This window comes from Vidua chalybeata, chromosome 8, assembly GCF_026979565.1.
Source record: "Vidua chalybeata isolate OUT-0048 chromosome 8, bVidCha1 merged haplotype, whole genome shotgun sequence".
NCBI lineage: Eukaryota > Metazoa > Chordata > Aves > Passeriformes > Viduidae > Vidua > Vidua chalybeata.
The window spans coordinates 13,751,575-13,765,785 of NC_071537.1; the positions used below are offsets into that span (position 1 = coordinate 13,751,575).

The 14,211-nt window shown below is 40.8% G+C and overlaps 1 protein-coding gene across 4 annotated transcripts in view; it reads right to left on the minus strand.

The window, feature by feature from the left end:
• ARMH3 (armadillo like helical domain containing 3) overlaps nucleotides 1-14,211 on the minus strand; it is a 123,538-nt gene that overhangs the window by 41,986 nt on the left and 67,341 nt on the right. For 3 of the 4 annotated variants that reach the window (XM_053948560.1, XM_053948559.1, XM_053948561.1), the window contains exon 24: nucleotides 7,114-7,221. The exons of the other annotated variant lie outside the window; for it this stretch is intronic. In XM_053948560.1, the coding sequence (XP_053804535.1) occupies nucleotides 7,114-7,221 (108 nt within the window). The remainder of the gene's footprint in view (nucleotides 1-7,113; nucleotides 7,222-14,211) is intronic. 4 annotated transcript variants of the gene reach the window in all.

Below are 14,211 nucleotides of genomic sequence, written 5' to 3' on the forward strand. Positions count from 1 at the left end.
AGTTCTTCAGCTGCACTAAACAAGTACAATCCACAGGCCAAACAGGCTGTGGTTCTTTCAGTATCCAAGCATTCTGTGATGCAAAAAGCATGACAGTCTCCTACAGCTGGTAGGTGTAGAGCAGTGAAAAGGGTTACAGAACACTGCTTTAACATCAAATACAGCCCTTCAGCTACACCAGCTTTTAACTCCCATGTACAAGGTAACCTGCTCTCTAAAACAAACAGTAAGGTATGAAGGAACAATTCATCCAGAAGGTGAGGAAAAAAACAAAACAAAACAAGGGGAAAACAAAGCACATTTGACAGTAGTTTACCATACATGTTTGCATGGCCACCTTCTCTGGTTAGGACCTGAAATAAAGCATTATGGCAAATATTTATTCTCTGCAAGTGCTTTAAGTGGGTCAGTATCTAGCTACTGCTTCGTAATTCAGGTTACAGGATGCCATCCAAGCCTCCTGAGACACAAGACACATCACAAAACCTCAAACAGAATCTAAACCTGAAGGTTTTAAACTTCCTTTTAGTATCTTCATCAGTATTTAATCACAGGATGTTTAACTTTGAGGAAAGCCTGGCTTACTGGATACCACATCTAGCACAGAATACCGTATGGATGCACACACCAGCTTCCAAACACATCAAGCTAAGAGTGAGATTTAGAAAAGTTTATAAGCCATCCCACTGGGACCTTTTAAAGCTCTCTGACAAAGGCTCTGAGTAGGCTGCTGGTTTAATTAACTTAGTGAAAACTTGCCATCAACCCTGTATTATCTAGAGTGCACTGGAAACGACTCTTATTACCTCATTTTGTCAGGTGTGAGCTGCAGGTATTCCATGAGGTCCTGAACACCCTGTTTGCAGGCTGTGGCAGCAAGACAAATCTCTCTCTTTAGGTCATGGAGCACAACCTTATTTTACTGACTCAGAGTAAAACCTGTGCCTGCAACAGAAGTCCCAGAGGGAAAGGAAGGCCCTGAAGCATCAGCATTTGTCTGTACTGAGTAAGTAAAGGGTTAGAATAATGCAATTGAGTCGTGAAGTAGTTGGATATTAAATTACAGAGAGAGGAGGGGAAGGAACACTGTCTAAGCAAGAATCAGCTACAGTCAAACCTACTTTGCAAAGGAAATTAAGATGAGTCCCACAACGGTATTTAATTAACTTAATTACACCAAGTGTCAGCTATGGCTGTACCTGCACAGCCACGTAAATCAGGGTTCACAATATCAGCCTTTGAGACACTACCAACTACCATGCCAACCAAAACCCATTATTTACAATCCAATCCTCTGAAAATACAAGATGCTGCAAACCTCACAATGTTTTTCCTGTCAGACAGGTGCAAATGAGAATCACATTTGTTGAAAAATGCCTAGTGGAATTCAGATCCTTCCAAAATCCAGGACCAAGACTGGAGCATGGATTCTGTTGACACCCCCAGACACACCCCAAGTGAATACCACATCCTCAAGAAAGACATCACCACACATCACCTGGGACAAGGTGAAGTTGGTTTTCAATGCCAAGGAAAGCTAGAGTCAAACACCTGAATGAATTACAGCGGAATGAATGGTACTCTTTTTAGGATATTTATTTCATGTCTGAAAGACTGGAGGACCTGTAGTTGATTAAGATTCTGTTTTCCTGAGATAGGGCACCTGGTTAATGGACCAGTGGAAAGCTTCATCTCATCTCCTTTGCTGTATTTCATGTATACCCATCTTCTTCCCCATTTAATTGCTTTAACCTGACCCATCTCCCTGAAAGCCTAGTCCACCTCATCCCAATATCCACACATCTCACAAAGATCTACACTACTGAGATCTCTACTCTCACTAAGAGCTGATGATCAGAAGCAAGTGATTTATTGACATTGATTAAGTTATCAACTGAGTTACTGGCAACAAGCAGGCTGTAAATCCATTGTATCTGCAGAGTAAAATGCCACAGATTAACTCACCTGTGCCCACAGACTGCCCATTCAGGACCACAGGAGGATTGGGAGTCAACTCATCACAGCCCAGAGGACAAGGGGCAACTTTTTTTCAATTATCTGCCGCACCAAGGGTTTGCAGAATCACTTCGAGCGTGTTGGGGTTTTCTGGGTTTTGCTTTTATTTTACCCATCCTTATCCTGCAGTGGATTTCAGGCAGATGTTGACAAAACCCATTCAGCTGAAGCAGCCGTTGAAGTGTAGATCTTTGAGAACAGACTTTCCCATGTCACAGAAGTAGAGAAATTCAGTTTCTTTTCAAATCACCTACTATCATCCCTGACATATCTATACATGCTCACCTCTCCATCAAAGCTTTGGGTTTGTCATTTAGACATACGGTTTTTTCTGCTCTGTTCTTTGTATGGGTGTTAGCAAAAGCAAGGCCAGTGAAGCACGTTTTCTATTTCAAAAGTGAAGTATGGTTCTCCAGTCTTAGAAACAGCAGCACACCAAACATTTTCAAGTAACTGCTGATGTTTTCCCATCCATCAAGTCAAACAAAAAGCCCAACTCCTACAGTGTTCTGCTACTGATATATCTTTCCTGCTTTAGAATTTAAGTGTTTTTCAAGGCTCTTACAAAAAACATAATGCAAAAAAAGGCCACATGATTTTTAACCAGTTACACGTAACATAATACAGGTGGACAGAGGATCTGAAAGACCTAAGGAAGGAGCCCTGGACTTCTCTCTATAGAAGGAGAGCTAAAGGTTTGCCTCTGCTTTTTCATTATAATTGCTAATACACAACTACACACCAGGGAGGTACATTAGTTCTAACCAGGGCAATAGTTTTAGATAGCTCACGCCAGTTTCTTTGTGAAGCTTAAGCTGCACAAGTCTTACACCAACAGTTCTAATTCAATATTCCAGGCTTTGAGTCAACCTCTGAGTTGTGCAACACAGTCTGTGTTTTATCCCCTCCTTTCTTTTTTCTTTTTGAAACACAAAGCATTCATGTATTCATTTAGTGCTGAAAAGGTTAGCAGACGGCAGTTGAGGAAGACCACACAACTTCCCAATTCAGCAACCACAACTGGGGCCACACAAATAAATGTTATCCACAATCAAGTGAAACTGCAAGGAAAAAAACCCCAAACTTAATGAAAAAAGCCACGTGTTGCAGTTTTTTGAAAAATAATTAATACCAAAAAGGAAATTACCGCACTTGGTTGCATTCATTTCTCTGAGCTCTATGTGATTCAGAATTGCTGTAGTGAACAACAAAATCTAAGCATTAAAAGGCTGTTGAAATCCTGACTTGTCGTTTTGCGTTGTCAAAAATGCAGTGTTAACTACCTGACAGCTATTTCATTTTTCCTCAATTCCTTTTAGCTCTTCCATTCAAAGACTGAAGACAACACTCCTCTGGTGTGCAGCAGGCTGATTCCTACTCCTGTCCCATCTCACCACTCTTCTGTCTGCAGGCAAGGGGCCAGAATATTTTCTCTGGTGTTGTGAACCAGCATTAGCAAAATCAGCCCAGCACTAGAATTTGAGATAGGAGTGCTGTCATATGCCATGAAGGGAAAGCTGCCCAATTTAAGCATTTTAGAAAACATGGAGGAACAGGCATATCTTAAAAAAAAGGCATTCAGCACATATACAGGTCACTACTACGAAGTTTTATACTGTCAGTGATTACTGCATGCTTTTGTGATACTGCAGATTCCACCACATTTAGAGACGAAAAAAATTTGCATGTCTTCTTTCCCTTGGCTAGCATTCCTTCTGAGCATATGCATAATTACTTACTATTGATAGGCACACACTTAGAAATTTCTGACAACTTAACCCAGATCCAACACTGCTCCAGCCTGACTGATACAGCATTTACTGCCGGGTAAAATCCTGTAAAAATCTTGCTCCAAAAACTCTAGTCCAATTTGCAGCAAAAAATGTGTTAGAGCAACAGAAAGCAATCAGGCTTGCTCACTGTTCACCTACCAAACCCTGTTTCCCTTCACCCACACTGCTCTTGCTTAAGACATCTTTCTCCTGACTGTATTTAAAAAGCATTCTTTGCCAGCAGCTCTCCAGCTAATATAAGTTAGCTTGCATGGCAAAATTTTCTCATCTGTTGCAAGACTCCTGAAAGAATTAAATCATGCAAGTCATTAGAGAACTTTAATTATTATTTTAAATAACAGGTCAGATGATTACAGAACCCATTCAGTATCAAAGCAATTAATTGCTGCTTTAACAGTCACAGTGGGTTAGCCCTGGCTAGATGTCAGATGCCCCCAAAGATACTCTTTTTCCTTCTCAGCTGAACAGGTGAGAGAATATATAATGACAAGGTTATGAGTTGATATAAGGACAGGGAGAGATTACTCACCAGCTACCAACATTGGCAAAACAGACTCAGCTTGGGGAAGTTAGTTTAATTCATTGCCAATGAAATCAGGGACGGGTAATGAGAATCCTCACACTCTTCCCCTGTTCCAGTGTGGGTCCATCCAATGGGAGGCAGTTCTCCAGGAACTTCTCCAACGTGAGTCCTTCCCACAGGCTGCAGTTCTTCATGAACTGCACTGATGTGGGTCCCTTCGCAAAGTGCAGTCCTTCAGGAACAGGCAGCTCCAGCACGGGTCCCTTCTGCAGGATCCTGCCAATAAGCCTGCTCCAGCGTGGGCTCCTCTCTCCATGGCACCACAGGTCATTCCAGGAGTCTGCTCCAGAAAGGACTTCCCATGGGGTCACTTTTTGCCTTCTTAATTAAGTTATCTCAGAAGCGCTACCACCGTCACTGATGGGCTCAGCCTTGGCCAGCAGCGGATCCACCTCGGAGCTGGCTGGCACTGGCTCCATGGGACACAGGGGAAGCTTCTGGCAGCTTCTCAGATAAGCCACCCCTGAAGTCCCCCCCACCAAACCCTTGCCACACAAACCCAATACAACAGCCAGCATGCACTCCCTGAGCAACAGAGCAAAGTGACATGGGCTGTGGCATTTGATGCTAATGAGCAACAGCACTTAGCAGTTTGCAAGAGCCAAGGCTTGGCAGCATGCTCATTATTCAAGAAACCTAAAACTGTATAAACCTCTTCCTGGAAAAAAAAACAGATATGGAAAGCAAAAAAGGATATAAACCCAAACAAATAAAACAAAACCATGAATGCTATCTAAAGGGCAGAACTGTACTTGGATGATTCACAGTCAAGCTGCAAAATAGTTCAACAAGAAAGGTGAACAAAATTTAGAAGGGCTTTTTTTTTTTTTTTCCTTCCATATTTGTCCATAAATTGACTTGATTCAAAACTTTGGACAAAAATCAAGATTTCAATTCCATTTTGAAATACAAGGTTTTGGGTAAGTGACAAACCTGCCTGTTGAAAGCATCCAGCTATTTTAAAAAGTGAGGTGATATTTCAAAATAAGAATTGGCAAATATTGAAAAGTGTTTTGATTTCAGCTGTACACCAGAAAATGGTTACATCCAAGTTCTTTCCAAGCAATCTCTAAAATAAACCCACTGGCTCCAGCACAGAGTATTTCCTTGCACACTGAACATATACACAAAACAGACCTACCAAGGACTAATGGTTCACCTCCCTTTCTAGCAGGAGTCCTCTTGCCACACAGCAGGACTCTCATCTCAAGATCTATGGATCTCTAAGCCTTCAGACACATCCCTGCATTCAGAGGAGATGTGCAACTGCTCTGTACAAGTTGCTGCCAGGCTCCTGGCAGGAGGCCAGAGGTGCTGGTAGCAGGCCCAAGTTTGGGTGTATTACAGGCTGGCATGCCTGTTCACTGTTCAGCGTGTTCATCATTCTGCCTTAATAGAAGCCAATATATTTTCCCCGACCTTTACTTTCCACAGTTCTCAGAAAGTCTGAAAAATTAATATTCAGGCCACTTGTAAGTTTCATTCTGCATAGTGATGAACAGGGAGTGCCAGCAGAGAAACAAAGAACCTTGTGCCTCAGTGCAAGTGGCGCAGGAGAGCAGGAGTAAACAGAGTGCTTAACCTCCTGAATAGCAATGGCAAACCTGAGAGTTTGATTTGGTGCCCCAAAACATCTCTGCCATTATACAGCACGCAGAATTAGGGGGTGGCATGAAAAGAGCGAAGACAGACTTGCAGTCCTTGCAGATTCTTTGCAGTTACATGCTGGGGCAGCTACTAAAAGCTCCAGAGCAGATTGTCCTGGGCTTTTTTACACCTTCCCTCAGAGCAGCTCTTCATGACCCAGCAGTAGATCTGCATCAAGTATTGACTGCTTTTCCTGTTTCCTTTAATGGTTTTTAACATATCATCAATCACACCATCACTTTTAAGTATTTTTAACCATTCCAGGAAAACTGCAGTCAGACAGCTGCTGGAGGTCGAGCTCTCTTCCAGCTCTGGCAGGAGCTGGGATTCACAATTCACTGTGGCACAGTTCAGCAGTTTCCTTTCTCCTGGTGGTGGGCATCATTAGGATTCAGTTCCCGCCCTACTTTTACACACAAAGAATTGCTATGGGACTGTCAGTCGTGTTCCAATTGCAGAGTATCTGGATACATGGATATAGGGGGCCCCTTCCAGGTGCCAGGCTTCAGACCCCGAAGTTGATAAACAAGGTCCTCTTGTGCCAAAGGGTGTCTTGGCATCCTCAAGATCACAGTGCTCAACAACACCAACACTTCAGCTTACTCTATGTGTATGCACTTTAAAAAAAAGAGAGACTTTGCTGAAATAATCAGCATATTTAACCCTTCCTTGGGTTTGAAGACCCAAGCATGATTTACTGCTCCTGTCCATTAATTCCAAGACTTAACATGGAAAACTGAGCAAAATTCATTCAGTAAAACCTTATTTTTAAGGGCTCTCTGAAGCACTCTAGCTTTCTTTTGCTGTTACAAGTGAGTACAAAACTCTTTCCCATTCTGGAACACAATGGGAAAAATTCATTCTCCCCTAAAAAAATTGAAACGTACTACTGAAAATGTAAATTACAGATGTAATAATTTTGCTTGGAGTTAAGCTTGTGAACAATTTCTCCACACTTCCTTGCAGCCCAAGTACTTCATCCTGGGCCCTACTCTCTCCGCACAGCCATCATGGTGACTGCAAACTGCAGAAAAATGAAAAGCTGTGGCCTACTGACATCTCCTTAAATCTTACCTCTGTCTTGTGGTCTTAAGAGAAAAAAATGTTTCAAAATAATTCTCAGGGTTGCTCTTCTGTTTAATTACTTCATGGATGAATTTCAGTTTGCCTATGACTGATGTCCTGGAGGAGAAATGCAAAATGATACCTTTGATCCAATCTGCCTGATACATGACACTACAAGTTAGTAGATCAGCTTATCTGAACTTCTGTATACCACATTTTTCAACATTACCCTTACACCATTACTCTCATGTCAGAAGCTAGCTAGAGCACCTTTCACCAAGGTATTCTATTCAGACAGGAACAGGAGGAGAAAACCTTTCAGTCATTTACTACAGTGATTAACTACCTATTAAGAAATGGTTATATAATCTGTAGCTGCAATTTGGTTTCCGTGTCTAGCCTTTTCTTTTCCTTTTCTGTTTTGGTATTTTATCTCATCAAAGATGCTTGAACACTTTAAAGAGCATCCCACAGGTTTTGTTTTAAAGAGATTATGATACTGAAATCTTGAAAGCATTCTCACTAGTTTCTCATAACTGGGGCTTCTCTGTCCTTTCTCCAATTATTCAATATCCTTTTTGAAACAGACACCAGAAAAAATTGCAAAATATATACACTCATAAAATCACTTTTTGTCTCTTGTTAATATTTCTAGGGTTAAATAAACCTCTTTAGCTGAATGTTTCACAGAAGTCCTAGAGTAAAGCTGTCAGTCTATGCTTCTTGAAACACTGCTTTTCAAGATACACTTCCTTTTTGCAAACTGGCACTTACTTTTTCAAGAAATGCATTTCAATAACTGCCTCATAGGTTAAAAAGCAATTCAGATCACACACTTCATCTGCTTCATGATTTACCCTTCTGCCAGTCTTCCAGTAACTTGCAACATTCATAAGAAATTCTTACGTCCCTTCTGATCACTGAAAAATTTGGCACTGTTTTCATGCTTATCACCTAAGAAAGTCACCCTCCTTGTCTTCTAGAGATGCTCCACGACAAGTGCTTTGTCACATTTGGCATCTCCAGCATTGTCACTGATGCCCACTACTAGCTCCAAAAGAAACACTGTGAGTTCCACGTGTCCCTAGAACCTCAGTAATCTCTGATATAAAACTGACACACAAAGGTTCTTAAATACTACTTCTGTCTACTTTTGTGAGCTTTCCAGTTGAGCAGGTGAGCTACAGTTGTCAGGAAATAATACTTGGAGCACCAACATCGAGCCAAGTCACACCAGCAGCAATCTCCAGGAGTTCTGAAGTCTTGCCCTGCACTGACATTCAAGAGCTCTCCAAGTTCCTCTAGGCGCCTGGAACTCCTTCAGCAATGAATGCTGACACATGACCCCAAATTCCTAAAAACTCTTTGCCAATGGACAACTGTTTGTATGGTTTGTCTGCTTTAGCCAAGACCAAGTGCTTGCTGATAAACAATCTGAGGCAGAATTCATGAGTTCTGGACTTGTCCTATCACTGTTGACTGCAATGTCCTGTTTGATTACATCAGCAGTTTTGGGGCCATCAAGTGCAGAAAAGTGACAGGAAGACAAGTCTCAGCTCTGACAATGGGCTGCATCCATGTTTCCTCTCAATTAACAATGCTAATAGTACCTAGATACATTCTTCATCCTGAAGTTGTGGTAATTACCAAGGAAACATTTCTTAGAATCAATTAATGAGCATACATTCTCTTTCTTCTACAGGAACCACTGCACATCAGCTGATCTCTCCAATGCAGAGAACTCAAGATGCCATGCCCACAGACCACTCTGAAGAAAAATCAGCCTTGATATGATGGATATTCCTAACTGAACAAGCTAAGAAATACCACATCCCTTTACCTTTTTACTTTCTTTACACAAAATTGAATAGAAGAAAAATACAATTAAATTTCTAAATAGAGGTCACCTTTAAAACTCCCCTATGTTTTCTACAAGACTGCCAAGGAGTTCTCATGCACACCTGGACCTAGTCCAACCTGAAATATATTTTGGTGCCCTAAAGCCCATGGAATTTCAAAAGGACAAAATATTCATCAATGTCCCCTATGTACTAAAATGCATTCTGCAATGTTGTTGGCACAAAGTGGCTATTTGCTATGAGTGGGCAAAATGATTTATTTAATATATATACATATAGCCTCTGAAGCACTGCACTCCTGTGACAGAGGCATACAAATGTTAGCATTATGCAGATAAATCACAGGCGCAGGACTGGACTTGACTATACTTCCACTGTGTGTGTACATATATAATCTACAAATAGTTTCAGCTGAAGTTTTGTAAAATTTTAACATTAAAAATTCTTGTTTTCATTAAAGTTGATTACCACTTTTAAATACCTATCTTCCTGCCCATGTGTATTGACTAATACATTAAGCTAGAATAAGACAATACACTTTTTGCTTCACAGCTATTGAGAACTCCAAACCATGATTAGATTAGCTGTATTCAACCCAGATCAAAATGATTTCTCGGATGTTCCCACAGCACATTTCATCTAGTACATCTGCATTATTTATGGCATTTACACAAGGTGAATTGAAGGCTTTTATAAACTAAGACACAAATCAATACAAGCTCTTAGCAGATGGGGCCTTAGTAGGGTTCCACAGCAGCACTGTTCCACATCAAGCAAACTCTTTCAACTGAATAACTGGTAACACAGAAGGAAAGGTTTGTTTAGAAAGTCAGGAATTGGAGACACCCTCAGCACCCAGCCTTTCCAGGAGAACTGTACCTGCATCATTTAGAGCCTAAACAGTCACAACCAGGTTTGCATGCAGTAGGCAACTTGAACTGCTTCACAACATCAGTCCACAAGCATCACAATAGTTTTGTTTCATTTGCTTCCCCAAGCTAAGATAAAAATGCTGTAACACAGATGGCTTTCCCTGTAAGAGGTACCATGGACTGGGAGAAATGGATGGGAAGCAAATTCAGGCTGGCACTCAGACAGGTCAGCACTGTTCTCCGAAGGACACCCTTCTCAGCCTCCACTGTGCTGGTGCTGGTTGTAGGGAGCACAGGCAGGGACGTGGAACTGGCCTGTGAGACCAGCACTGGGCAGGAGAACCAGCTGGAGCCACAAGGTCTTAGCTCCTCAGCAAGGGAAAAATCCTCCCCACCTCCATACACAGCTAGTTTGGGGACAACATTAGGATATGTGGCTTCACCTGCTTTCAGATAATGCTCCTTTAATTCACCTTGGCTGGTTTTCATAGACAAACACTCATCACAAAGAACAGATCATTATTTGAGGCACTTACAGCAGAGATCAGATTACCCTGATCCCTTTCTTTTCCTAACTCCTCTAACTTGTGCACTGAGAATTCACTCTAGTTTTTTTTTTCCTTTGGATTAAGCAAAATCGAAAGTTGTCTTCAGAGATGTCAGCAAAAGAACCTTTTATACATCTATTTATAGAGCAGTGCATTGGGATCTACAGTAGCCAGAAGGAAAAAGGAATGAATGATAAATTATCCAACACAAACTTCCTTTAGAACAGTAACCTGCAACAGAAAAAAACCTGATTAAATTCCTGCTCAAATCCTTGCTCTACAGATGCAGTAAAAGGATTTGTCCCCTTAAGCAAATTTTTAAAAACCACAGGGCCTTTAACTTTTAATTTTTTTAATCAAAGAAGTCTCAAAAGGCTCCATCAACTCAGCTTTTTTTAGCGGACAAACAAGAGGCTACTGAAATTAGAAGACCTTTATATTTGGTTTGGGGCTAGCAAGGAAGAAAAAAAGACAAAAATCCTGTTAGTCTTAATTAAAATCATGTCTTGCTCAGCTAGCACGGGTTTTACTTTCATGAAATTTATAAGTACATGATCCTGACAGCTCTCCATGAGCTCTTTCTGGAGAAAAAAGGAATAGCGACGATGACTGAAATCCTGAAGTATAATCATAAGGGAAGAAAAATCTTCCATGGTTATTCATTCTACTCTTGTCTTCACCCATGCTCCAGAAAATCATGCACTTCTCTGCCACTCCCAGAAAAGACCAAAAGGCTGTCAAACAGGAGATCAGCTCATATTCTTCCTTAGATATCCCTCCTCTAAATGACCAGACAGTATTTCCTGTGCACACACAAGTAACAGCAGCAAGCCACAGAAAGGCTTGGAGGGCTCCTCTTCTGCCCACAGTGAGAGTGTGGGTCAAAGTGTAGGTAGGAGACTCCTTCACCTGGCAATAAACACTTACAGACCCCTAACATGGGAACTCAGCCTGCTCAACTTGAAAGCAGTGACAGACTGAACAGACCATGTATATAACCAGATGTGTGACTGAAAGCAAACCCCAACATCTCCATCCTGAGAGCAGTGGGAGGGGGATGCTGACATGCTGATTTACCCTTGGCTAAGCAGACTTCGAAGCAAGTAACTTATTCCTGAGAAAATGCTGACAGATAAAATTTATGTAAACATTTAAAATTGCCATGCTGAGGTAGCAAAGGCCTCTGTGTCCCTACTTCAAAACTGTCTAGAATTTGGAGCTCAGGTAACAGTATAAAAGTAGACAAAACCAAAATGATACTACCCCAAAAAGAGCCCTTACTTCCAGCCAAATACACTTCAAGATAATATGTGAAGCAGAGGTGACATCTGTATGATCCAGCAACCCATGATTAAATTCTGTTCCATTAATTTGTATAATCATTGCTTTAAATTCACATAATTTTTTAGACATTTCACAGCTTAACTAAGCATAGCATGAAGCAGTATCTCTTTGGTTCAAGCGTATCTGATCTTCTGATGCACCCTCTTCTAACAGCTCCCCTTCACCTTCTCTCTGACATTTGGTAATTTTTACTAACTCTTGTATATATTCTCTGCCATCTCTTCCAGTCTGAAGACTTGTCAGGTATATAAATGTTCTTCATAACACATCTGGTTCCATGCCTTCAGTCATTCTTGATGCCCCTTTCTGAAACTTTCCTAGTCCTCCTATACCCTTTTGAAATTTCTAAGCTCTGGATAGATGGGAAATGAAAGACTAGGCTAATAAATATAAAAATTGGCCTTGCCTTTGGGAATCAATTCTAATAGAAGATAATACACTATTTTCTGAGGGAGAGGGGTTAAACTGAGAAGCAATTTTTTAAAAAAAGTTATTACAGCTGGGTAAGAGAGAAGCTCCATTTTAGACCAAGAGATCGGAATGATTTTAAACACCACAACAATTTAATTGCTGCATATTACATATTTTATCTAAATTGGTAAAGCAGAATAAAAATTTTAAAAGTTTAAAAATAAAGAAAATTGATAATTTTTCAACAGAGCCTCTGTAACGCTACTGTGGGAACATTCAGTTATGTGCAAATCCGAGTCTTGGCACTGCAAAAGAATAGGGGTTTATTTTGTGTGTGCATGTGGGGGGTAGTTGCACATGTACTCAGGTCCCTGACTAAGGAAGGGAGTATGAAGGAATATCCTAAAGGCTGGGACAAGTCCGGTAATGAAAAATTCATTTTTCCTTACATTTTCCGTAATTTTTTTACTGCTGGCCTCCTTCAGTAATTGTAGGCTGTCACCACAATTCTAGCGCTGTTCAACTTCTTCTGTTTCCATTTCCCAGGTTTTCAGGAAAACCTTGTCTTGGTTATGGTCACTGAGTACAGAGAAGTCCTCTAGGAACAAGGAAAGCATATATTGTCCTTCCTTCCAAATTTGCTCTGAAACATCCACAGCACAGAATACTGAACTGCTGTAGTATTGATTTTCCAGCTGAGACAAAAAGCAAACATCCTGGCCACTCAGTGAGCTTTACACTTCTCAACAAAAGCAGAAAGCTTAGTTTATCTGGATAAATTCCTGTTTGTGTAGCAACCCTGGAAATTTGCCTCCACAGCTCCACTTCAAACTTTCCTCATTCTTCATCCTAGACTGCCACATAATGAACCTGTGCAAGATTGGAACCATTTCTGTGTTTCAGCAGAACACCAAAGAAAACAGAAAAATCTCAGGATGTATCCTCTACAGTGTGTGATACTCCTAAAAAGGAACCCAGAATATTTCTGGAGAAAGGGCAGTGTGATTATAGAATGGTGGTCAAAAGGAAAATACAGACAACTTTCCTGAGGCTAGGAGAAAGCATGCTGTGCTAAACCATTTAATAATTAAATTGAGGAAGAAAATACCACTGTAATTAACATACAAAGAACCAGCATAGCCTAGCTAATCTCATCATGAAGAGATCGAATAAAGTAGCATGCATTTTATGGAGCAATTTAATCTGGCAAGCAATTAATCGTAAGAGCACTAAGTCAAATGAACAGATTTCCCTTTAAGGAGATCACATTCATCATCTGTAATGTATTCTAAACTGCAATTTGTTAGCCAGCCCCTGAATTTTACTGAAGACATTTACTGTCTTCCTTCAGTGGAAAAGTGATCCCTGACTGACAGGAGGGTGTGGTATCAGTCTTTCTGAAGTGGCTACCCTGTTAACACTAACAGGTTCTCAATCACTGAAGGAAGCAAATAACCTACATACAATGTAAGAGCAGGTATGAGTTTTTACAGGCCTTATACTGTAGAAAACCCTGCAGTGGTATCTATCCCACTGCATGAATCATGTCTTAAGCCATGGACCAACACAATTTGATCCATCTCTAACACCCTGGAGCTGGTAACATTACTGATGGGGGAAGGGGAATTAAAAAAAAAAAAAAAAAAAAAAAAAAAAAAAAAAAAAAAAATCAAACCCACAAAATCTCCACCTTCCCTGCTCACTGAGAACCTCTGCAGACATCTTTCACCTGGGTTCCCCCTGGTGCAAATATAGGGCTCTGGCTCTCCCCATCCTCTCATATTCTCAGCTTCAAAATAATCCTTCCTTGTTTAGATTGCCTCACTCTAACTGATTACAGGAATGCCCCAGACTTTCAGTGCTTTTAATTTTAGAACACCTTTCATTTCCAACTTTTATTTATTCCTGACACTCCCTCCCTATCCATTTGTTCCCATTACAAACTACCCTTCAGCTTCAGAAGCTGTTCTACATCACTTCTGTTTTCCACTACATTAGCAGTATCCACTAGTTTTCTCTTTGCTGGATTGGACAAAGCATGAGCCAAGAGTCCTTCGGAAGGAAATAATGATT